The sequence below is a fragment of the Vicugna pacos genome, chromosome 11 (assembly GCF_048564905.1).
Source record: "Vicugna pacos chromosome 11, VicPac4, whole genome shotgun sequence".
Lineage (NCBI taxonomy): Eukaryota > Metazoa > Chordata > Mammalia > Artiodactyla > Camelidae > Vicugna > Vicugna pacos.
In genome coordinates, this window is record NC_132997.1 from 87,983,774 (window position 1) to 88,010,544 (window position 26,771).

Genomic DNA, 26,771 nt, shown 5'->3' on the forward strand with positions numbered 1-26,771 from the left:
TTCCCCCCGTGTCTCTCTCCCTCTCATGCCTTGTAAGCTATTCTGCATTAAAGAAAGATGGACAGAGACTTTCAACTTTGATGAAGAGAGGGGAAGCAGTAGAAGCAAAGCCTGCCAGGCCAGTTACTGTATACAGTCTCTCGCTTCAGAAGTTCCAGCCGCCATTTTTCACATTAGGTAAGAATGGAGAAAATTGAAAGCATTTGTAATTACATGTATCTTTTACTTTATGTTTGGCTGCTTTTGTGTAGTTTTAATGGATCCCTAGGATATTTTAAAAATTTGAATTTAAAGAAGGTTAGAATTTGTTGATCTTTTTTTTTCTTTTATGTAGTAAATACATGTTTAATGAATGGATAAACAACTAAGTACAAATAATAAACATAAAAGCGCTAGGAAATTGAGTAAAAATTACCCACAAATTATATATATATAAAGTTTCTTTGTATTTGCTCAATGTTTTTCCCTTTAAAAGGAGTCTTTAGAAATTATATTTTTCTCACTTGAATTATTTTCTGGGACAGGCTTGTGTACATACAGGTGCTTAAGAAGATACAGTTCTCTTCTACCATATTTATAAAAATCTAATTTCAATATGCCATATTTCCTATGTTATTTTGTAGGAGTTGTAGAGAATTCCCTGAGTTTAATTGCTAAATTTTCTAAGAATTGCACCTTTTTGTTTTTTAATATTTATTTATTTATTTATTTATTTATTTATTTATTTATTTCGTTAAGTCCTTTTTGACAACACATATAATGAGAATATCTATAGTATATAACAAAGTGTCCTAAATAGGCTGCGTTTTTCATATATTGTATTATTATCTTACTGTGAAGTTGGAAGTAACATACCTTGGAACTCTATGGAGAAGAGTAGGTAAAGACTACATATTTTCATATTTTGGTTTTTGTATTTTATTATCTTACGGGTACTTGTTCCCTATTTTGGCTAGTACCTGATAGTTTGTATTCAACTTTTTATTAATATTAATTTGTCCTTTTAAAACAATGCATTTTCTGTTTTGGGACAAGAAATTCTAAAAGTGGAATGATTTTTTTTTTTTCCTTCTCTTGTCATCAACAAATTGCTGGTAAAGATCATAAAAATGTGTGAATCGTGGGTAATGTCTTCTTGGACATGCGGTAAATTTTAATTCAGGTTATCACTTTGAATTTATCTATAATCCACATTTGGAATAAATTTAAAGCCCAAAAAGTTTTTTTCCATTGTTTGGAAATTTATGGTCTAGCTGCAGAAACTAGTAGCTAAAGCCCTGAACATGTAAGAGCTGTGAAGAATCAAAAGCTGTAGTTCTTCTTAATCCTCAGGCTCCCTGAAATTGATCCTGCTCTTAATTTCACGGTGCATACCAAATAGGATTCCTTTTAGAAATAATTTCCCAAAACCTTTTTTCCTAAACTTTGTTGCTTTTTTCCCATTGATGTTGTTATTTAATGTGTATTAAGTTTCCTTGGAATGTTGTTTTTGTACAATTTGAAAAAGAAGTCACTCCTTTTCTTAAGTTTCCTGATACTAAAATATTTGACAAACAATGAAAAAAATGTTTCACTCCATTCCATGAAAATGCAGGAGCAGCTGTGCTGGCACAGTAGATATTATCTGTGAAAGTAAGAAAAACTCAAGTTTTTCCAGTTGCGTTTGTTCACTGGAGGTTGTAGTAGACCAAATTTGACTCTTTTCACCAGAAACATAGTGCCAGAATTTGGCACACCTACATTTGATTCCAGTGCTCATTGCTTTATCTCAGTAGTGGCCCCCAACCTTATGCTGATAGGAAAAAAAAAAATTAAAATCCCCAGGTGGTGAGGTTGGATTAATTCCTTCAAATAGCTTTATTTATATGCTAAGTTAGAAACAGGTGGAATGTGGTCCTTTTGTGTGGAAATTCAGTTCTTTTCAGGATGTCTTGTAAATGAATAAAAATAATCTGGAGTCCTGCTCTTAATCCATATATTTGTATTATATTGTGTTAAGACAATGTTTAGATGTGCATTCAGTTCTGGTACATTGTGTTATTTTAAGTTATTTCGTAATTTTTTCTCAGGAATATTTCCAAGAGAACATTTAAATCTGCTGAGCTTTCCATGTAATACATTACCCAAGACATAATTCCTGCCACTGAAAAGGGGTTTTTTGGTTTGTTTATTTGTTATATTTTTTGAATATACAAATTTTTAAAATATTTTAAAAAATATATAGCTCATGATAGCAAGGCTCAGATGTCTAATGATTTAAAACCTATTAAGCGAACAAGATGTACAAATCTGAAAATATTCTTTTAAATCTGCAGCTCACGATAGCAAAGCTGAGATTTCTAACTATTTAAAACCTATTAAATGAACAAGGCTGAAGTGGTCTGACTTGCCGGTTAATTTAAAACGTGTTCAGGAGTTTCTGCTATTTGCTTTCTCCACGCTCTGACTTTTCAGTCTCACAAACACATATGCTACTGGATGAATAATTTATATTTTAGCGCATAAATATTTTATCACTCAGTTGTTTGCATAGTGCATTTTTACATTTGTTTAGGGGCATCATTTCTATGTAAAGTGGATTTCATAGGAGGTTAGCAATTTACCATGTCACTGTTAACATTCCAGATGTTGAATGTGGAGGAGGTTTTTATATCAGAAGCTTGGTCAGTGACATTGGCAAAGGTAAGCATAAAGATGAATTATGAATGACCATTTAGAGAGTAATACTCCTTTTTGATGGGAAAAAGGAATTTTGCTGTTTTTCATATCTCTTGAGTACTGGCCTTAGTAGCTGTACTCTTGCTGCCTTCAGCTTTAGAAGCATTGTAGGTTTATGGCAAACAATTATCAGCATCAGCAGCTGCAGTGAAATGCTTGTAATGGGAGAGGGGAGAAAAAGAGGAGCAGAAAAGGAAGATGTGAATAATGAATGTAAGGATCAACATCTTTTTCAAGTACAAAATATTTTAACTCAAAGTAGGAATAAGAAGAATGATCAGTCTTTCCAAAAGTTACTTTCATTGTTCTAAGTCAAATTTCTTTTAAAACTAGAAGCCATAGTCTTATAAACACCAGGAAGTTGCAGTCTGGCCCCGCCATTTGCTGGCAGTTGTGGCACTGGACTGGTCACATTACCTCATCTGCCAAGTGAGGGTCATGGTTACCTCATGGGGCTGCCTTGTGAGTTAAATAAGAAAAGTGTGTGCGAGCTCCTTGTAGACTGTAAAGCAGTTTATTAGGTGAGTGATTACATACTGTTCTGGTATGTAATCATTTTTTACTCTCAGGGCTCTTGGTTCTTATACTGAATTACTAGTTTTACACTTGGGCTGGTTTGGGGAGGTTTGAATTGAGTTCTTCTGTCATTTGAAAAATTATAGACCATGAATTACTGAATCATTTACCTTATGTTTTCTTGTCACCTCTTGTTGCCATAGAACTCTCTTCCTGTGCCAACGTGCTGGAGCTGACCCGAACCAAGCAGGGGCCATTTACACTAGAAGAGCATGCCCTTCCTGAGGACAAGTGGACGATTGATGACATTGCTCAGTCTCTTGAGCATTGCTCATCTCTCCTCCCAGGAGAGCTGGCACTTAAAAAATCCAAACCTGAGGAGTCTAATGAACAAATGTTGAGCTGTGAGTATATAAGTCTCAATGAGACAAAGGGAGAAGATGATGTAATTAAGACATTTTAAGATCGGCTTGGGATTGTCCTCATTTCCTGGTTGGCATTTGAATGCTGTGTGCAGAATGGCAAGCAAGCTACGTGCAAAAGACAAACTGTTACCTTTTTTTTTTTTTTTTGCATGAAGGAAAGTGTCCATCATTTCTAGTTTCCATAGTGTACAGTTTATTTGCTGTACATTTTAAATAGCTTTGCAGTTGTCCAGTTCTTGCTATACTATGGAATGTTCTTTTAGGATGCTATTATGTTGTTAGATTAGCTTCGGGAAAATCAACTTTCTGATTTTGATCTCTCTTCAGTCTTTTCCTATGAAAAAATTGAACACATTTTCTAATCAGAGAAAAAAAATGAGCTACATTTTCCTTTGGTGTCACAAAAGTGAATGTGAATTAGAGTTTCTTTGACTTAATTTTGGCTTCCTGGTGGCTCTGATTATTGGAATCCCTTAATTATGTTTGAAAAAGCCATTATTTAACTCTAATGTTTTGGAGAGTTTATGATTATTAAGAACATTTCATTAATAAGGCTGCACTGATCTTGATAATAGTCCTGTTTGTTTAGATCTTGGAAACTAATAAACTTTTATAATAAGTATTTATAGATGAACCAAATTATTGCTGCTACACTAACAGGATGTAAATAGAAGACTACATGTTTAATTAAATTCATGTCTATTCTGCTGATGGCACAGAGGGCGGCTCCTATGGCTTATGTTTTGGCAGCTATGAGAGGTTTTCCTCATCATTTAATCAATACAGTTGACCACCCTGTGCCAATTTACTAAATAACCTAATTTTAACAAATTGAGCTAAAGAATGTGTTTTCAATTAAACATTTATTTTCTCTATTCTTTAGTATTTTTTGTACCTCTTTACAGGGTATTATTTCCCATGACATTGTGTTTTTAAGTGTTGTTAATAGATGTCAAGATTGCTGTCCTGCATTTGCAGTTAATCCCGTCTGCTCTAAATGTTTAAAAACAGTTATTCTCAAACATTTTCAATTAAGTCGCCTACTGAAAGTTCGCTGTCCCTCTTTACCATAGTTTTGAATATAGTCACATTACAAGATAGTGAATTTTGTTATGTGATAAGTGCTTCATATTTTTATTATAGGAAAACAATATTATGCAGCCAGTCTGTAGAAGTGTTTAAATCCCTCTTCCATTTATTCAAATAGGTACAGTTTCAAAAGGAAGAATCATTAAAATTTTCATCAAGTAAGAGTTTTTAACTTTTTATGGATTGTCTTTCTTTTAAAGGTGGTTGTCTACTTAACCTAACATAAACTTAAAATGAAAAATTATATGCTTCAGTAGAGCATTTTCAGCATATTGGTGACATGTTTTAAGTGGAAATACTGAAACATTCTTAGTATGACACAAAATTATAAGGAAAGAAGTTAGTTATGATACGTTAAATGAAACACCAAACACAGGAAGTTGTAAATGGAAACTTTTACAGTTTTACTTACTGTATCTAGTGCCATGCAGCTTATAGCAACCAGAGGGGGCCGTGGCTGACTTTCTGTTGGAACGGCACAGGTTACAGTGTGTCTTCATAGTCTTACCAGTTAAGGTCCAAATAGAGGAATATAAAACAACTGGGGCATTTCTGCTCTATTTCTCAACTTAGAAATTAACATGTATAATTTACTAAGGAGAAGAGTATAAACGTTTTGGGAAGACAAGTAACTTTTAAAAATGGTAGCCAATCTTTTTCTTTTGTTGAAACATTGAAAAAAACTGCCAAATGGAAAATTTACCCATAATCCTCACCATCCTGATACAGTGACTTCAGAACTTCAATTTTGTATTATGATTTTTCCTTCTTTTGTTCACATAATTACAGTCTTAAGACATCTATACTTTTTTACTGACTATTTTTTAAAATTCATATTATTTGACTATTTGTGTCTAGTTTTAATAATGATTGTTTTAATCATATAACTTCATTTTGTTTAAACCATTTCCCTATTGCTGAATATTTAAGTTATTTTCAATTTTATCAGGATAAATTCCTGGTGTGGGATTATTAAATAGAATAATAGGAAGTTCTATGGTTCTTAATAAGTTTGCCTTATTGCTTTCCCAAAGAGTTGTAACATTTTACAGTGTCATCATTTGAGTATATCCTTTCACTAAAAGTTTACAGCTTTGGGTGGGGGTTTTATATGTTGTTGCTGCTAATTTCGTAAGTTATAAGAGTTCAGAATTGCTCTGATTTGCCTTTGTGTGGCTTTTTTGTATACTTTGTTCACTTATGTAAATAAATGTTTTAATGGTTTCTTTATACATTTGTATGAGTTATTTGTGCAGTAAATACTTGGTAGAAGTATTTTCATGGCCTGTTATCTTTTTTATTTTAGTTTCATTTTTCTAACTAAATTTGTTAAACTAATGTTAGTAATTCTTTCGCTTTTATAGTTGTCAGGTTTATGAGTATGAATAGTTAAAATTTATTGAAACTTTATTATTCTTAACTTTCCTAGGCAGCTGTAACTGATCAGGATGCTCTAAAAAGTTCAAGACTCATCCATAAAACAAATTTTTCTCCTGAGTCTGGTATTTAAGTACTAACTCTTTTGTTTTTTTATTTTAATCAAAATAATAAAGAAATATCTGTGCCTTATGTATGGTAGGCCTGAAGCTTCATATCATAATAAAGTTATTTTACTTGTAAGAAAAAGATGTTAGAAATTCCTAAGAATGTTTCAACTTGGAGCATACAAATCACTTCATTTTGACACTTAGTTTTCTATGTTTCTGGAAAATATTGTTTTAAAAGTCATCAAAAGTGATCATGGAATTATTTCATTTATAGTTTTAAGATCCATGAGCGTTAAAATAATACAAATTTTCTTTCTGACAATTCAAAATTATAAAATTTGAGTAAGGGTTAAACTCAAGTTTTCCTAGACTGATGAGATCTTTTCTTCTTAAGTACTTGCATTAATACAAGCTACTGATCTGTCATTAGAAATGGTTCATTGTACTGTATAAGGGAAAAAAGTGTGCTTCGTATCAGGTCTTCAGTATGTCTTATAACTCTCTGACCAGTCTGAAATTTGTATCAGACTTACAGTGAGCATTTAGAGTTTTAATTAGTTCTGTTTCAAAGGAAGAAAGTAATTTACCTCGTATCATGATACATATAATAGAAAAAAATGTAACTCAGAAAGCATTCTAAAATGTTGAAACGTTTAAGTAGAGAAATATAACAAATATAAACTTTATGGATTGAAATGATTGTAACGGCCTTGTAGTTAAATCAGAATAAAAGATTTGTCTTGAAACTGTTTCTTTAAGGCACATGTAGGCAGCTGTAGTCTGCCTAATCATTCACTAAATATCACTTATTAAACACTAAATACATAGAGCTTGAACTGGTAATGCCTTCTCAGTTTTACCTTGAGTTAAATTCTCTCTGAACAGGAATATTTGGTATTGCTATTATAAATGGTGATACCAGTAGGAAACCTGAAGTCAGGAATTACTATTTTGCTCTTCTTATTCACAATCCTTAAAATATAACCTATTAAGATTATTTCCATCTCTGCTGTCAGCTTTTTGATTCAGGCAAATCACTTAATCTTTTTAGGCCTCAGTTTTCTTATCTTTAAAACACAGGAGACAGGCTAGTCTAAGGACTTGTGCAGCACGACAGTGGCTTCTGAGTGTAGGTGATTTGTGTTTATTCTGCTTAGAACTCGTTCTTTTTAAGGCTGAATTTTCCTGTTCATCAATTTTGGAAAATTCTCATCCCTTGTCTCTTGGAATATTGCATCTTTTCCATCTAGTAGTCCTGTCAGACTTATGCTTTCCCATTTTATTCTGTGTCTAATTACTCTTTCATATTTTCCAGCCTTTATCTCAGTGCTTCTTCTTGGGGAATATGCTTGACCCTTTTCTCCAGATAATGAATTCATTCTTCTGCTATTTTAACTTACTATTTACCCACCTATTTATTTCAGCGATTACTGTGGTTTTTTAAAGTTTATAGAACATCAACTTTTTTTCTCCAAAGTTCTTCTTTTTGTGTGTTGTCTTTTTCTTCCATCAGGGTTTTAGTTTAAATATATATTGTATGCATATTTACATATGTATCAGTAAAACTTATATATGTGTGTGTATATATATATAAAATGTTTACTGATATTTATTTAGTATCTATACAGAAAATTTCCATTATTAGAAATGTATCATGTGATAAATATTCACAAAGCAAGCATGAGTGCAACCAGCAACCAAATAAAAAAACAGCATTGCTAGTCCACCAGAAACGCCCTAGAGGTTCCCACTGTCAAGGGTAACCACATCTAACGTCAGAGATTATTTATTTTATCTGCTTGTGTGCTTTATATAAATAAAGCGTACAATATATATTCTATGTCTGGCTTCCTTCACTCGAAATTAGGTTTGTGAGGTCCTTCCATGTTGCTGCACACGGTCATGGGCTGTCCATCCTCATTATTGGTTAGTATCCCCTTGTGTGAACATGCCTACATTAACCCGTTTTACTGAATGTTGGGCACTTGGTGAGCTTTCGGTTTTGAGTCTTTTTAGTATCCCATTCTGTCTCACTCAGTGTACCTCACTATTGAGTTGTTAATAATACCTCTTTAAAACTTTTTTTTACTGTTTCCTGTAGAATTTATGATACACGCCTTTAACTTATCACAGACTACCTTCAAGTAATACTGTTCCACCTCGTGTCTCATGTAGAAACTGACAAGAGTATATTTACGTATCTTCTATCTTTTGTGCTGTCTTCGTACTTTTTACTTTTACAAATGTTATAAACTCTCCAATATATTGGGGGGGTTTTGTTGTTGTTGTTCTTTGTTTTTACTTCATTGCTTTAGACCGGGGGTCGGCAAACGTTTTCATTGTTGCTTGAAAGCGGATTTTTGACAATACACATAAATGAGTGGATGTGGTTGTGTTCCAGTAAGACTGTATTTACCTTCATGCTGTAACTTGCTGACCCCTCACTGTCAGAGCGGGCTTGACATTCTCTTGAAGCTTCTTATGTCCTACGTGCAAGCGGAATCTTACATAATGCATGTACGTATTTCCTCATCGTTTATAGTTGTGACGGCTTTGAGGTTATTTTATCTATTTTTGCTAGAAATGAAACTCTCCATATCCAAAGAGCGATTGAGACAGATAAACTTAACTGACATCATTACATTGTAGTCAATTTCATTTTCTTAGAAAATAATCTGTCAAGCCATTGGCTAATGTCAAAGCATTTAATAAGTTAGCATTCATCTATTCAGGGTGCTTTGGGATTATATGACTTTTAATTCTTCCATTATAGGTGAGAAAATTAGGACATAAAAACTAACTTTTCCCAACTCCAGATTAATGCATTAGTAATGACAGAACTTAGAGGCCAGATATCTTAAGTGACTACTGTTCTTTTGGCTTGCAGATTAGCTACATGATCTAAAGGTGATGACTGGGTGATTTTATGCCATATTATTAAAATATGTCAATTGTCAAATATTCACCAGTGCCTTTGCATGGGGAAACAATGTACCGCATGCAAAAGACATCTTGAAGACATGGTCTAGGTCTTTAAGAAGCTTTCACTAACTTTTCAAATGGGAACTCAAGAGATGTACTTACAAAAAGTAGCAGCACAAGACAATACATACGAATCGGTGAGTGATACTGCCAGAAAGTGTGACTGATGTTTAATGGAGCAATAATTAACTTTCTTCAAACATTTGTTGAGCTCCTACTAAGAACAAAGGAAGGAGAACATGGGGTGTTCGATGATCAGGATGTGTCTGTGTTGAGAAGGAAGACCCTGAGTTGAAGAGTAGATACTATTCAAAGAGTTAGGAGAGCAAGCAAGAGGGGAGAATCGTTCCAGCAAAGACAGCAGCATACAAGGCGTAGTCAGTCAGGAAAGAGGAGAGTGGTCTGGATGGAGAGGAGGATGTGTGCTGATATGTGGTTTGGAAAAAGCAGATTGGCATTACGTCATTTGGAGCCTTGAAACGCAGAATTCAGTAAAGCTTCAGAGGAGGGGCTGGTTCATGTGGAAACTTTATTTTAAGGAGATTAATCTGGCAGTGATGTAAAAGTCCGGTTAGAACTCTGCTGCAGTAATCCAGGATCGAGGTAATAAAAAAATCTGAACTAGAGAATTAACAGGTATGTTTGAATGGACAATTGAAGGGAAAATGGATGATATTCAGTGATTTATTAGATAATTGAGGGCCAGGAAATTGGAGGAAAAGTGATTAGCCATAACCATCAAATAGTTCTTCTTACAAGAAACAAGTCTGATCTTTGGTTAGGAGTAAGCACTGGGTAGTGGGTATTGATGTCTTTGGTAACGGTGACCACCTTGCTTGTTCCTCTTTCAACAGCCATGAGTTCTTCGGTGACCAAACAGCCAGCCTCCTGGAAAGAACTATGTCTTTTTTTCTTCTCTTCTAAATGTCTGGCATATAGCAAGTTTGTGGAATTTAATCTGTAGTTAGGGGTTATTAATTATTATTTGAAACATCAAATTATGCCTGTGGCTGAAAACATGGGCTCTGGAGTTGTAGGTTTTCCAAGCCCTACTGCTCATCATCAGCTATTAACCTTAATTAACTTTCCGGAGCCCCAGTTTCCTCCTATGTAAATTGGGGCTAATAACAGTGACTGCTTCGTAAAATCATGAAGTCTAAATTAGGTCATTTAGGTAAAGGATTTAGAATAATTCTTAGAACTCAGTAAACAGAAGCAAACACCCTACACCGGATTTACATGTAAGAGAAGGATAAATCAGATTCTCATGGTTCATGGACTCAAGGTATATATTTCAAAGATGCTTTATAAGATACCGTTTTGGTGGGAAGAACGGAGCTGAAATAAAGAATTTCCTGACAGCAAAGATTATTAAATTGTGCGATAGGCTATTGATGCAAGTAGAAAAAGTCTTCAGAGAATGTAGATACCTTTTGTTATCTAAGTGTACTAAAATGTACTATGTAGATATGCATATCTACACACACACATACAAACATGTGCCATTAAAGTTAGTGAATCTTTTTCATTTACATCATCTCTTCTGACCTTCCAACAACCCTGTGAAGTAGGAAGAACTTGTCTGTATCTGTTATTTAGGTGAAGGGCTTGAAGTGGTGACTTGCCAGAGTCACATCGCCAGAGTGACAGAGCTGGGTCTCTGTACTTCCCTGATTCCCAAATGCTGTTTGTATTACATCTGGAGAAAAGGGATCTGAAGCGCAGATGTTTAGTGGGAGGAATGAAACACATGCTGTAATGCCAAAAAATAACTGGGAACAAAAGCAGAAAACAAGACATTTGTTTCTGTTACAATGTGACGGAAAGCGAGGCTCTAGTGGTTTGGGGTTGAGCGTTCAGAGGAGAAACGGGGAGCAGTTTCATTTGGGAGCGACCACCCTTGGGACACTGCCTCTGGTTCTGGGCCACTCATCACTGGGCTTGTGTGGAAACCAGCTAGACAGGGTTCAAAGCAAAGCACCAAAATGATTAAGGGGCTGAGGGCATTGATGAATAAGGGAAGATTGAAAGAATTAAATAGGTGTAGCTCAGTTAAGCAAAGACTAGGGAAAAACAAGCTAACTGTATACAAATATCTGAAGTGTGCAGACATTAAAAATGGGGATGACTTATTCAGCATGATACACGGGGTTATAATATGCAGTAATAGGATGTAAGTTTAAGCTGAGCGTAAGGAAAAATTTCCTATTGATCTACTAAAGCTCTCTGTGGGATAGTCTTCCCCTAGAGAAGCAGTAGCGATCCCAGGCCTCTGACTGCCAAAACTTCCCTGGGAACCAGGTGTTGGGTGGTGTTAAAGAATTGTTATTAATTTGGTCAGGTGTAATAGTGGTATTGTGTTTAATGTAAGAAAATGTTGGGGTTTTTTAGAGTTACCCTGAAATACAGGGGTAGAACAACACGATGTAAGGGATTTTCTTAAAAATATTACACGGAAGAAAGGAGGGAGGATGAAAGGAAAGAAAGGCAGGCAGGCAGGGGAATAAAGAAAGAAGAAAGGAAAAGAAGGAAGAGAGGGAGGGAGAAAGAAAAAGGATGAAAAAACAGACAGCTGAAGCAAATGTGGCAGAACGTTGATGATGCTGAATCTGAAGGAAGGTCCTGGGTGAGTTTGTTTCACTCTTCTCTCTCGTGTATGTTTGAAAACCTTCATAATAAAAAATTGAAATTGTATTTTCCTGAACAAAACTCAGTAGCGTATTGATCCCTGGCCTCCCTGCAGAGAAAAGCCTTCCTGCCACACAGGCAGGCTTCTCGTTGACCCGGGCCTCTGTTCACCATCTTGCTCTGGCGAGGCAGGCTGGGCTGGGCTGAAGGACTCTTGCTAAAACTGTAGAGGGAAGTCCAAGAAAGTTCTTAGACCTGTAGGCCTCCAGGGGTAGCTCAGGAGGTTGAATTTCTAAGGTAAAAGAGCAGAGAGCAGGGTCGTTGAACCATTAACTAACCGCTCCTCCTCTCCTGTTCCTTGTTACTGGAGAGAACTGGCCATTGAGCAGAGATATAGGTGCCTTCAGAATGACCAGCCCCTACTCTCTTGTAAGAAGAAACATTTCTCCCTTATTTGTAGAGTTTGAAAAGCAAGATGAAGGGTAATTCATAAAGTAAATTGATTTCAAAACCCAGCAAACATCTATGAAGCTGAAGTTTAAAAAAAAAGGTTAAAAAAAACCATCTTCTCTCCTTTAGCTTCTCACGGCAGATTTCACTTTACCTTGCAGGTGAATGTTTAGGGCTGAAGATTTAGGGAACATTTGGAATGTATGCCCGACTCTGCTCCTTTGTTTGTTAGAAGAATATAAATATTTTATCTGAATTTCACTGATGGCAGTCAAGCATGAACACAGACCCTGCATTTGAGGACCTGTCATGTCTGAGTTTCTCACAAGTGCACAACTAGGCCAACAAATGGTATCTGGAGTGAGGCTGATTCCAGCTCAGTGTAAGGATGGCTCCTGTAGCCGCTGGAGCTGTCTGGAAATGCAGCAGAGGCTGGGCAGTGCACCAGTTTGGTTGAGTCGTTCCAATGTCCAGATATGCTTTCTCCAGCCCCAGGGTCACCATCCTAGCTCAGGCCCTTCTCCTCTCTTACCTGGGCCACTGCAGTGGCCGTAATTAGGCTTCCTCACGCTCAGCCTCTTCCCTATGCTGTACCTTCCACTTGGCCTCCAGAACGGCTGTTCTAAAGCACAGTCATTCCTCTGTTTAAACTCTTAGCACCTAAATACCCAGCAGTGTTTCCAGTCTCAAAGTGTAATGAAGTCTTTTTTTTAAGTTGAATTCTTATTTTTTATTGAAGTGTAGTCAGTTTACAGTGTTAGTTTCACGTGTACAGCAAAGTGATTCAGTTAATCATATACATACATATATATATACATTTTTTCAGATTCTTTTCCATTACAGCTCATTACAAGAAACTGAATATAGTTCCCTGTGCTATATTGTTAATGAAATCTGTGGGGTTTCTTTAGCAGAGGTACTAGGGATTGAACCAGGACCTCATGCATGCTAAGCATGTGCTATACCGCATAAGCATGTGCATGTACAAGCATGAGCTGTAACCTCCCCTCCAATGAAGTCTGTTTTGATGGCCCAGTTAGAATTAATCCATCCTCATCTCAGTTGCAATGGTACCTCATACATACATTCATTACCATACTTAGCACCCCATTTTAATCATATACTTAGCACACTTTGAGGGCAATTACTATGTTTTCATCTTTTCCCCCCGGTGCCTGGTGCATTCTAGGCACTCAGTTGCATCAAATCAACCTTGGGAGCCATAATGTTCCAAGTATGGGAAGACAGTGGGCATTCAACTAGTTTAAGTGAATAAAGCAAGATGGTATTCATTCAGCTCTCATTTATTGTCTGTGTACTTTCTATCCAGGGTGCTTTCCTGTTCAAGAAAAGAATAGCACACAGAACCAGAGATCTAGCTGATCCTATGTTTCTAGCCTTCAAGTGGTCCTTGAATGGGGAAACATTTCCCCCCATTTCTGTGTTTTAGGGACAGGAAGATGAGTAACGCAGTGAATGATACATGCTAGAAATACTCATTCCTCTATCCTAAGCTGTCTTTCAACTTTCAGATTCTGTGAAAGAAACAAGATGGTTTATAGCTTATCCTGACTTGTGGTAGCATTGTTTGTTTCCTTTTTGAGGCATAGATGGAATTGGATTGTTTGTTTGGTTTCTTATTCAGTAGGAAGCATCTGAATATAACTAGTCTGGACATCTGTCCCATTTTCAAAAATTACAAGTTTCGATCATTGCTAAATTGTACAGATCCCAATCTGTCTGCTCTGCATACATTTGCATTTATAAAAGCAGAAACAGGCTAAAAGTCTTTCTAATGCAATCCCCTAAATGCATGAAGTATTAGATTGCTTTCTCCCATTGGTTCATGCTTCCTAAGGGCTTAAAAGGATCATTGATTTGAATTATTTAATGTGTACAGCAGGTTGTTTCTTTTTTTCTTTTTAAGGACCTTTGGGGGCATTGCCTTAGTTTTTTGTTTTGTTTTGTTTTTTTATGTTAAGTCTCATTTTTCTTTGAAAATAAGTTAAAGCTGTATTCACATATGCCCCCAAAGTGCCAGATTTTCATTGTGTTTTTAAACCATCTAGGAAATGTTTGATTCTAATGAAACGTTACTGCTGAAAATTGGGCTGAAATTGCTAGGCTGAAAATATAGTTACAACGATATATTATTCTAATGTATTATTTTTCCTTTTTTGGAGTTGGTACAGATGAAATAAAGGAGGGGGGGATCTTATCTATAATAAAAAGCCATCCTGGATTTTTGTTGTTGTTTTTGAAATTTAAGCTGATTTTGACTTCAATTCAGTAAGCACGGTCCTAGACTTTAAATGTTGAACATTTTTACTGTGTAATTTAAGTTTCAGTTCCTATTGTTTTTTGATGGTTTACTCGTTCCCCGTGGAAAGGCAGTTGTGCCATGTCGGCACAATTTGTGATGGTAACATCTGGGAGAGTGGATTTATCTCAGTTTGTGTTCTGTTCAGAAAGCTTGCCAAAAATAGAGACTTGTTTGTGATGTCTAGTGTGGCTTCCTAAAACAAAACGAAAAGTCTTATTTTTTCCATTTGTCAGGATATGGCACAAATTTAAAAAAATGGAAGTCTTATTCACATAAGGGAGTCATATAATGTAAGAAGTTTAGGTAGAGGGATTAATAGGGTGGCCATATAATTTATTGTCTAAACCCAGATGCCTCTGAGAGTGAAAGGGGAGTGCTAAAATAATTGAGACATTATTGATCTGCAACAGGTATAAACTGGAGGTATCTAGGTCAACCAGATGCCATTGTCACCCTAAACTACTTTCCACTACTATTAAAGGTCTCACTTACCATGGTAGAGAGCCAAGTCTTCTGGGAATTCTGGGAGTTCTGGTAGGTCATTGCTGTAGCTCTGTCAAGGAGCGATATGGTAGGAATTCTAATATATCAGGCAGTATAACACTTTCCTAGATTTGTAGTAGCTAAAAGGCACATTAGAGCAGAAGACAAAGAAACTGGGACTTGATAAATGGTGTAAACATTGCCTAATAATAAACCTGCTGTAGCTGATGTTAAATTTTTGTTGTTGGCTAAACATCTTTCCTTTCTTTTTCTTCTTTTAACAGAGGTACTGGGGATTGAACCCAGGACCTCGTGCATGCTAAGCATGAGCATTACCACTGAGCTATACCTACCCCCTAAACATCTTTCTTTGTAAGTCAAATATATTTAGCATTTGTAGGAGGGCGCAGAAATTGTTAGCCTACAGGGGAAAGTTGAGATTTGGACTGCCCGTGGCTTTGATTGGAAATATTAGCCAGGGATGTCAGCAAATGAAATATGTTTTCTTTATTATATGCCATGAGATGCAGCTCCTGTCCTATTTTCACTTACAGTCATTCCTTCTGAATTAATATACCTTAAAAATAGCTGAAGATTCTCAAATCTGTAAGAATAGTATTATGTTGCTTGCCACAGTTTCTTTTTTCCCAAAGGTCCCTTTGAGGTCTTTCAAGAACACAATTCAGCTCAGCAGATACTAGGGGACCTAGTGTGTGTAAGGCACCATGCAAGATGCCTCTGCGATACAAAGAGCGGGGTGAGCCCTTGCCCTCAAGGCATTTTCTATAATACAAGAAAATAAAGTGAATGCACAGCAACACGATACTACAGAGGCAGGTGCCATCAAAAAGATACATACATTACAGTGGGGTGGTAGGTGTAAGGATATTTACAACACAAGTCTATAATTTTCTGCACGTCTGAAATACCATTTTTTTTTTAAATTTGAAGGGATATATCACTATATAGCACCAGGAGACTTTAGAGAACTGGGAAATTGCATCCGGTTATGAAGATCTGTGTTGCCTTCATCTACCCTTTTCTGCAATGTTCCATTCCCTTTAACTGTAGCTTTGCTTCCCTAAAAACTCTCATGAAAAGTCTTCCTTCTCCTGCACCTATTCAATGGTAGGCAGCACAACACACATTCTTTTGGGTGCTCAGAACATTCCTTGCTGTTGCCCCTAACAGTCTCTGATGTGAGGTTGACTCTTTCCCTCTTAGCCTTGTCTGTGTCACATTCACTGAGAGTGTTGGCTCCTGGTTCCAAGGCTCCCTTCCTCCTCACCTCGTCCCTTACCAAGACAATCTGATACGCGCCCACCGCTCATCTTCCCCGCGGCACAACTCCAATCTGAGCCACACATATCTCTTGACTGGACTCTGCAGTGGGTTCCTTTCTTCCCCGCATGGGTCTGTTCTCTGCACACCTGGCTGACGTGAGGCCAGGGGAGAAGCAGGTGAGAAAGTTTGGAGGACATTCAGACTCTGTTGTGCCTGTGCTGGTTTGAGAAGTGTTAGATATTCAGGAATTGGCAGTTGGATTGGTCTCACGGGACAGGTGGAGGCTGAAGAGCTGAGATTCTTCAATGTATGATGGATATTTAAAACCTTGGGGTAGGCTCAGGTCATCCTTTCAGGGAGCATGTAGCTGGAGAAGCTAAATGACTTCTGAGTCCTTAGTCATCCCAAATTAGGCTGATGCGGTAGGAGGAAGGCCCCAGGGAAATGAAGGAGGGACTGGTCAGTGCTGCCAAGGGAACTAGTCGGATCAGAACCAGTGATCACTGAACCTGGAGAACTTGAGTTGGTTGGTAATCTTGAAAAGAGTAGGTTCAGAAACCCCTTGAAATTACTTTTAAGCTTTGTTGGGTATTTGCATCATTCCAGGCCAAAGGACCAGGAGAACAAGCAGGTCTGATGACTGATACAGTTACTGCACGCCGGGCTCTGTGTCCTCCCCACAGAAGCCTCCCAGCGACCCTCTCAGGTAAGTACCATATCCTCATAGATGACGACACTGAAGCAGATAGATTAAGTAGTTTGCGTAAGGTTCCACCAGCTGATTCATGCAGAGCTAAGATCTGAACCAGCTCCGTGACCCCAGAGCACACACTCTTAATTACTGGGCTGATGCCCATAGCAGATTGTGAAGCGGGGGAGCACCTCTGGACTAGAGAATTGGGAATCGCTTACACGGAAGTAAAAATTATCGCTGTAATAGTGGGTGGGATCAGTGGGGAGAGCGAAATTAAGTGTGTAGGAGAGAGACCCACCAACACCAGGGAGGGGAGCTGATCACCGGCTGGGGATTAGACCCTTAAAAACACCTACCTACCCACAGGGCCGGGTTTCTTGGACCCTGGAAAAACTCACACTCCCTTTGATGAGCCCCAGAACTTCGCATTCTCTCTGAATGTCGTTTATGATGCAAGGCACAGATATTGTGACCAAAATCAAAGCAACGGAACAAAGTGCCACTTCGTTTTCAAACTCAACGCTCACTCCCAGATTCTGATATGTGTCTACACACAGACTGACAACAGGCGCACACACATGAATTAGCCCTGACTCGGCGGGTGGGAGGAGAGAGTTGGACAGAATGAGCCATAAAAGAGAGGGTCAGTCAGAGGCAGAGAGAGGAGAACGGGACGCGGCTTTGTAGTCAAGCCCAGGGGAGGAGACGCCTCGCCTGAGAAGAGAGGCAGCGCTGCGGGGCGTGGCAGGACAGGACAGGGCTCCTCTGGAGGCTGCTGAGACCTGTCTGCCTTGTAATAATCCTGGTACAGACGCAGGGGTGTCAGGAAGTGGGTATTGTCGTTACAGACAACTTGGTGGGAAAGCATTTTCAGTTCTGTAATGGCTAACAGAACAATAAACTGAATCCCCCACCCCCGCCCCCGCCCCCCAGTCCATCCTCTTGCTTTCCCGAGAGAACCGATCATTACAATTGTGGGTGACCTTGAGGGAGGAAGGGGAAAAAGCTCCACTGAAGCTGGGCGCATTTCCAGTCGTCAGCGGAAAAATACAATTCGGCACCAGCCTCCCCCAGACCTCTCAGGCTTGGCCGGTAGTGGTTCTCCGACGTCTGTCTGTCACTTCTACAAGCCAGACAGATTTCCACCCGTTCCTCGCCGCTGTGCCGGCCCTGGTCAAGCGCAGCGCGAGCGCCTGCGCGTCAGGGCGCCAGGTTCCCCGGGTACCACGGGCGCGCAGGTGAGGAGGGCGCCGCGCCTGCAGCCGCCGCGTCAGGTTGTGCTTTCGGTGGGTGATGTGGTAATAGCCACGTTCAGTTGATCTTGCCCTGAATTAATGGACAGAAAGAGGCAGCTGGCCCTCCACTCGTAAGGGCTAGTAGCAATGTAAGAAATTACTTTTTTTTTTTCCTGTGTCAGTTTCCTACCTTGCCCTGATCTCGTAGATGATATCACTTGCGTCTAACCGGCTTTGCAATTTAGCCCTGAAGTCCAGAATGGCTGCACAGGAGCGCCGTGCCTTTTTAGATGAGTATTCCCTGATGTGACAAATCACCCAGAAAGCTGGAGGAAAATGCTCCCCTGCCTGAGCAAGAAGGATGCTGTCTGAAGGACATTCCAGCGTCTTACAGTTGAATGGATGTGCAAAGTCTGGGAATATTCACAATAACTATTACTGTCCTTTTATTTTTAACCTCAGATGCAGGGAGTAGAGTTGGTTATACTGCCCAGTTCATGGTGCTTTTTTTATTGCTCTGTCTTCCAGTGCCTGCTCTTCTTTCATGTGTTTATTCCCCATTTCTGATCTCTCACTGACCACTCCCCTTGCCCCCATAAGTAATTATTCTAGTATATTTATTGTGTATTTATTTATTTGTATATGTTCTTACAAATTGTGTAAACCTGTATTATCAATCTACATAATGGTACTATGTTATATATCCTTCTCTATCTTTTTTTCGCTCAACTAGGTTTTTAAGATTTATCCTTGCTGCTGTGTGCATATCTAGTTTGTTGATTGTAATTGCTGCAAAATATCCCACAGTTCTTATCTCTTTATTGGGTGCTTACTGTATGTTAGGTTGTGTTAAGTGCTTTAGGTAGGTGATCTCATTTGATCTTACCAACAACCCAGGAGCAGGGTGCTATAATTTTGGCAGTAATCCCAAACTGAGTGAAACAAATCAGAATCACAATGGGGCATTCAATAGAGTGATACCGGTATGATACTGGTATGCCAATGGCCAGTAGTATTTGCTCAGCATACTCAGAGGCTGCTCTAGCAGCTGCTTCTTGCTTCATTTCTTGTCTTGGTCTCTAAATACTGCTGATTTCAACTCATGGTTTCAGCAAATGAGTCTTTGGAATCACCTAATACCCAGAGATCAAGGAGCAACAGCAAGCATTGGGCATCCATGTTCATTCTCTTGGAAGAACAATTTTATGGAAGCCAAGGGTGGTCTTGAAAATAGTGTGCTCAGCCCAGGCTCAACCTTGTGGTTCCAACAGGAAAATAGAGAAATTCTGAGCTTCAGAGCAGGAGCTGCATCTTCAGTGGTTGAACCAATTGGGTAAAAGGGCAATTGCCTGTGATCTCAGTTACCTCCTTTTCTCAGGTGGGATGGACAACTGCTGGGATGTGTCACCGAGTGTTGCCTAACCAAATCTCATACAAGAGGTGGAAGCTGTGACCGTGGATCTTAAATATGTAAAAATTAAGACTCTATATGCAGAGTATACACTCTTGTAAGGACATAGGTTATGCCTCAATTCCCACATGAATCTGATAGAATAAATTTACCCCTTAAAGTTTTGTCAACATCGTACTATATCCAGTATAATTCCCATATCATACTCCATGGAAATGCTTCAAAACCCAATATAAGGAGATTTTTAACCATGTGTGACAAAAGAGAGCTTACTTCAGTGTTGAAATTCTTCAGCAAAGTGTTTAATTGTGATTTTTCAGATCTTATATTTTGTTTCTCAAGCTTTCAATTCTATCTTATTATTCATTCTGGAAGTAGTGCATTTAAGTAAGATTTTCAGTAATCCATTATCTTTGGAAAATTCTCTGGTTCTTTTCATATTTCTGCAAAAAATAAGGCTGATATTGTATTTCAAATTATTTATTTCTCTAAGGATTTAAGGCAAGTGTGTAATTTTTATTGACTAGTTTTCACTTCTGGTCGTCAAGCTTCTGGTCTCTTATTACCTTGTAGATCTGTCTATTCTAAAGAAGAACGTCTAACAGATTCTTTTTCCCAGTATGTCTTATCTTTTGACTGCATTCCAGTAACAAACTTAACTATTTTAATCCTTCATAATATTTCAGAGAACACTGACAATTCCTCTCTTCTGAAAGTAATGCCAAAATACAGGGCAATAAGATAATGTGTATCTGGCATGGACGCAGGAAAAATTGGAAGGAAAGAAGCCCCTCTGGGCCTGAGCAAGTTTCTAAAAGGTCTTGAGGTAAAGCAGACAGAGTCTGTGCCCAGGAAGCACAGAGGAGGGATAGACGAGACATGTCTGCTGAAGCTTGATCCACATTGGCTGCAGGAACTCAGAGCTGCCCTGTGCAGCCCAGGGGTCAAGGAATGCCTCCTATAGCCTCTGCGCTGCCAGGTGATGGGGAGATGCTAGGTCAGCTCTTCTGATTCCCAGGGCTGCATTTGCACATCCAATCATTGGCTCTGGAGTTTGACCACCTTCAGGGACCCACAAGTCTGCTGGGTCCTTTTCTCTGCAGAACAGTCAGACCAACATGGACCCAGGCCCTAGGAAAGGGCAGGCACCATGTCTTACTTAGAGACTAGTTCACCAGAAGGACCCATGGGCCACTCAGCACATCCTGATGGTTTTTACAGGAAGACTTTCTGATTCCAGAGGTCCATGGATATTTCTGTTGCTAGGTCTCCTTTCTCCTTTTCTTTCTTAGAATCAAGAGTCTGGAGCACATGATGTGCCAGAAAGTCATCCCCTTCTTGCAAGCAAGGCAAGACACAAGGGCTTTTCCCAGCAGGAAGAAGAGTGGATGGAAATTTCATCTTCTTCCTGTGGTGGACAGGCTCTGACAGCCTGGAAAAATTTGACACCCCACCTGGTAACCAGCCCAACAAGGAAGGCATAAACACCTGTCTTCCTTCCCCCCCTTCCTTCCCGCCTTCTTTTTCTCCTTCCCTTCTCCCTTCTTTCTGGGCTCTGTATCTTCAGAGCCTTTCCGGTTTATGCTGTGATGTCTGCCTCTCCCTCTTCTCTGGAAATGGAGAGACATGGAAGCCACTTACCTTTTACTCAGTGAAGAATTAGTTAAAGAAATAAAAATTGATAGTAAAAATGAAAATATAAATTAGGCAACGTACCAACAGCAGAGAGAAGGTGCAATTAAAAGCTGAAAGGGAGGGGGAAGAAAGGGGAGAATCAAAATAATAACCTAAATGACCTAATTGTTAGAAAAATAACATCAGGGGAAGTAGACATTGTTTACAGTCATGTGTATTTCTATAAAGTAACATTTACCGAGATCATGCCTGATCATTTCTGAGTAAAGAGAGCTGCAAGCACAATTAGGAGAGATTCAATGAAATGTAAAACCATAGCAGGTGCCCTGTCTACCTGGAATGGTTACCCATCTCCTCTAAACTCGGAAGTGTTTAAGACACATGCTTTAATGGCATTAAGACACTATGTAAATTGCATTTACATGTAAGTTTGTGTACTATGTGAATTGTAAAATGTAAATTGGTATAGCTACTATGAAAAACAGTATGGAGGTTCCTCAAAAAGTTAAAAATAGAACTACCATGTGATCCAGCAATCCCACTTCTGTGTATATATATCCAAAGGAAATTAAATCACTATCTCAAGGAGATCTCATCACCCCCGTGTTCAGTGCAGCATTATTTACAATAGCCACGACATGGAAACAACCTAAGTGTCCATCAGTGGATGTATGGACAAAGACAATGTGGTGTATCTATACAGTGGAATATTATTTAGCCATAAAAAGAAGGAAATTCTGCCATTTGCAACAACATGGATGGATTTTGAGAGCATTATGCTAAGTGAAGTAAATCAGACAGAGAAAGACAAATATTGTATGGTCTTACTTTTATGTGGAATCTTAAAAAACCAAACTCATAGAAACAGAAAGGATTGGTGGTTGACAAAGGCAGGCATGGGAAGTAGGGTAAATGGGTAAAGATAATCAAAAGGTAAAAAGTTCTAGTCATAAGATAAACAACTCCTAGAGATATAATGTACAGCACGGTGACTAGAGTTAACAATACTGTGTTGTATATTTCAAAGTCGCTAAGAGAGTGAATCTTAAAAGTTCTCATCATAAGAAGAAAAATTTGTAACTGTGTGAAGTGATGGATGTTAACTAAACTTACTATTGTAACATTTTGCAAAGTATACAAACATCAAATCATTATGTTGTACACCTTAAATGAATATGATATTATATGTTGATTTTATCTCAATAAAACTGGGGTGGAGAAAATTACCATAAAGACAGAATGAGAGAAAGAGTGAGCAGGCAGTTCGCTGGCAGAACACTCGAGAGTTCTTACTACTCATTCTCCAAAATCACAAGCATCTTAGATGAAAAAAAGGAAAAAAGCTATTCTCTTAAAGAGAAGCTTGGTGCTCTAAGAGTTTTAAAATGTACTCCTGACCCACCTCCAGTATTGTAAATCCTTCCCAGGGTTGCACAACAATTGGATCCCAGTCTCAGAAAATGTTAAGCTGAATTTCTGTAACAGAAAGTACAAAATATCAAAAAGTATTATGAAGCAACAGTTATTAAATCTGAACTGGTGCAGGAATAAACCAACAGATCAATGAGGCAAACATCAAGTCCAGGAATCGACTCAAATGCGTAAAGTAATTTAATATAGAATAAAGGTAATAGGGTGAACCAGTAGAGGGAAATTGATCATGCAGCAATTGATACTGAAATAATTGGCTAGTCACTGGGACAGAAGTAAGCAAATTCCCTGCCTCATTCCTTGTAACAAATAAATTGGAGGTGGATAAAAGGTTTCTGTGCATGTTAACTACATTGAAAATAATGTTTTTAAGAATATCTGCTGAAACCAACCATGCCACTGATCAAATAAAGATGCAGAACTGTAAAACAGACCCAGTTTTTCAAAACATTATTATTTTAAAAATAATTTTTGTTGTTATTTATTTTGGATTTTTTTACTTTTAAAAAATTTTTATTGAGGTATAGTTGATTTACAATATTCTGTAAGTTTCAGGTGTACAACATAGTGATTCACAATGTTTAAAAATTATACTCCATTATAGTTATTATAAAATATTGGCTATATTCTCAGTGCTGTACAATATATTCTTGTAGCTTATTTTATACCTAGTAGTTTGTAGCTCTTAATCCTCTCTTTCTGTCTTATTCCTCCTGCCTTCCCTTTTCCTAAAAAGAATTTTATTTTAAACATTCTGCATTGACTCCCTGAAGGAGCATTAATATGGAACTTGGCTTATGAAATGATGAACTCAATTTTGCCATTCAATGTAGGAAACTCTCATATTTAAAAAGTGAGTGGACCAGGCCTTTTGGCCCTGTTAAAGCTAAACCTTATACCTGAAGGACCCTTTGCATAAAGGGTCAGAGTTAAAACTGACATCTATTAGCACCAAGCAAAATTAGTAGAGTATACCTGCTTGGATGCTTTTGTGATTAAATTTGTTTATTGAACCAACAAATGCAGTTTATAATGGGAATTTTTAGCTTATCAGAATGATCTTGGCTTAGCCTAGCCAAAAAAAAAAACATTTTGTTTATTTTAACTATTTTCTTCAACAGGCTGATTTTAGTTTAAAAAAATGCACACATACACATTTAGAAATTTTATTAAAATTCAGTCTTAAATATCAGGGTGCTTCTACATCATAACAACAACGATGCATGTAAAATTTGTATTTTTGTGTTTCAAAAATTACTCATAAGAATTTGATAATGATTTCTTAGATATGATACCAAAGGCATAGACAACAGAAGAAAAAAGAAGACAAGTAGGACTTTGTAAAAATTGTAAATTTTATGCAATAAGACACTTTCAATAGAATTAAAAGTCAACTCATAGAAAGGGAGAAAATATTTGAAAATCATACATCTGATAAGGAATTAATATCCCAAATATATAAAGAACTCCTGAAACTCAACAACAAAAAACCAAATAACCCAATTCAAAAATGGGCAAAGACTTAGACATTTCTCCAAAGAAGGCACACAATTGGCCAATAAGCACATGAAAAGGTGCTCAACATTGCTAGTCATAAGGTAAATGCAAATCAAAACTACAATGAGAAGCCATCTCATACCCATTAGGATGGACACTATTAAAAAAAAACAACCCAGAAAATAACAAGTGTTGGCGAGGATGTGGAGAAACTGGCTCCCTTGCACACTTTGGATGGGAATGTAAAATGTGAAATGGTACAGCTGCTGTGGAAAACAATATGGCAGTTCCTCAAAAACTTAAAAATAGAGCTACCGTATGATCCAGCAAATCCACTTCTAGGCATACACTGAAGAGAATTGAAAACACAGTCTTGAAGAGATATCTGCATACCCATGTTCATAGCAGCATTATTCACAATAGCTAAAATGTGGACGCAATCCAAGCATCTCTTGACAGATGACTAGATAAGGAAAATGTGATTATTCATACAATGGAGTATTAGCCTTAAAAAGTAAGGGAATTCTGATACATGCTACCACATGGATGAAACGTGAGGACACTATGCTAAGTGAAATAAGCCAGTCGCAAAACACAAATATGATTATTTGTGCCCACTTATTTGAAGGACTTAGAATAGTCAAAATCATAATAAAGACAAAGTAGAATGGTGGTCACAGGGGCTGGGGGGAGGGGAAAGGGGGAATTACTGCTCAATGGGTACAGAGTTTCAGTTCTACAAGATGAAAAAAGTTCTGGAGATGGATAGTAATTATGATTGCACAACAATATGAATGTACTTAATGCTACCGAACTGTACAGTTAAAAAACGTTAAGATAGTAAACTTTATGTTATATGTATTTTACAACAGTTTTTAAAACTGTAAAAGAGAATTGCTAGTAAGAAAAATATCAATAGTTCCACAATCAACCCTCAATTACTTGAAGAAAAATCAAGTGAAGTCTTTAACCAAAGATCTTGGTTAAAGACTCAAAATGGCATAATGAAATAGACTTAAAAGGATAGACTAAAGGAATAAAGAGTACTAAATGAGGACATGGAGGTACAGGTTGAGGGCTGGGAAATGACTTCGCTTTTGAATGAAAGCAAAAGATAAAACTAACACAGAAAACAACCACAAATTGATAGCTGAGCTCTTACAATGTAACAGTTCTAAGCACTTCCCATGTATTCACTCATTTCATCCGCACAGCAGCCCTCTCAGGCAGGCATTTTCCTCCCCATTTTACAGGTGAGGAACAGAGAAGCTGAGTAATGGCCCAATTTCATCGCTGACACGTGGTGGAGGCAGGATTTGAACCTGAGAATTGACTCTGGCCATGTTCTCATCGCTGCACCAAGTGAATATCAGCGTTGGCAGAAGCAGGAACCAAATCTGACTGTTTTCCAGTAGCCAAAAAAGAAAGTGTGATCAGACCTCACTTTAATAAAAAAAAAAAATCCTGAGGCAGAGAAATAGTGTCTTGAACATTCCCTGCTAGTGCGTGTTCATGCATAGCAGGCTCACTCATTTTCCAGGTGGCCCATTCAGTTATGCGCTAACGTCTTACAGAACAAAAATGGCCAGAGATTAGGTGTGGTTTCTAGCCTCTGAAGTTAGGACTTTGTCTTTTTTTTTCCTGTAGACTTTATTTTTTAAGAACAGTTTCAGGTTTACAGGCAAATTAAAAAAACAGTACAGAGTTCTCGTACACCCCACACCCAGTGTCCACAATTATTAACATCTTACATGAGGTGGTATATCTGTTAACCATCAATGAACAAATACTGATACATTATTGTTAACGCGGGTCCCTCCTTCATTCAGATTTCCATAATTTTTACCTCATGTCCTTTTCTTCTTCCAGGAACCCACAGGATGCCACGTGACCTTCGATTTCCACGGCTCCTTAGGCTCTTCTTGGCTGGGACTGAGTTTTAATCTGTCTCATGCAGGGTCTGAGGACGTTAGCATAGTTTCTTTGAAGCATCACAGCTCCATATTTTCAAGCGCTATACCAACAGCCTAACGTTATGACGGCTCATAACAGTGTTTCAAGGTAGTAAATGTCTCTGTTTTCTGTGCCAACTCAAAGAACTGCTGCTTGGTCTCCTGCCAGGTGACAAATTGAGCACGCAAGAGCATTTTTCCAGATAAAGCATATTTCATGGGATTTCTCAAGCCGCAGCCTTATATGCAATAATTGTCCAATTACAAGACTGATGTTCACATTTCAGCTATTCTGTTTTCACTGACTAAGTCTCCAGCTTTGAAAGGTATGGTTTTTAATCACTCAGAAAATTTAACATGACTGTAATTTTTTTCTTTTGCCATCAGTCCCCTCACCCCCATCAACTCTTTCCCTTTTGACAATTTGCTTATAAACATACTCAGGATTCCCCCAGGCTTAAAAAGCAAAGGAAAATGTTTCTTACAATCCAGTTACCATCTGATTTCTTTCTTCTACTCATTGCTGGAGTT

The 26,771-nt window shown here is 37.9% G+C and overlaps 1 protein-coding gene across 5 annotated transcripts in view; it reads left to right on the forward strand.

The window, feature by feature from the left end:
- The window catches only part of TRUB1 (TruB pseudouridine synthase family member 1), a 52,156-nt gene extending 25,723 nt beyond the window's left edge, over positions 1-26,433 (forward strand). The window contains exons 6-10 of one of the 5 annotated variants that reach the window (XR_012077604.1): positions 38-177; positions 2,626-2,682; positions 3,438-3,638; positions 16,992-17,091; positions 26,158-26,433. Coding sequence is in view for 4 of the 5 variants with exons in the window: in XM_006200185.4 (XP_006200247.1) it covers positions 38-177; positions 2,626-2,682; positions 3,438-3,697 (457 nt within the window). In the remaining variant the exon portion in view is untranslated. Of the gene's footprint in view, positions 1-37; positions 178-2,625; positions 2,683-3,437; positions 5,979-6,177; positions 6,244-16,991; positions 17,100-25,541; positions 25,569-26,157 lie in introns of those variants that run through there. The other 4 variants (XM_072971944.1, XM_072971946.1, XM_072971945.1 and 1 more) reach the window with 4 other exon arrangements.
- Positions 26,434-26,771: the final 338 nt, after the last annotated feature.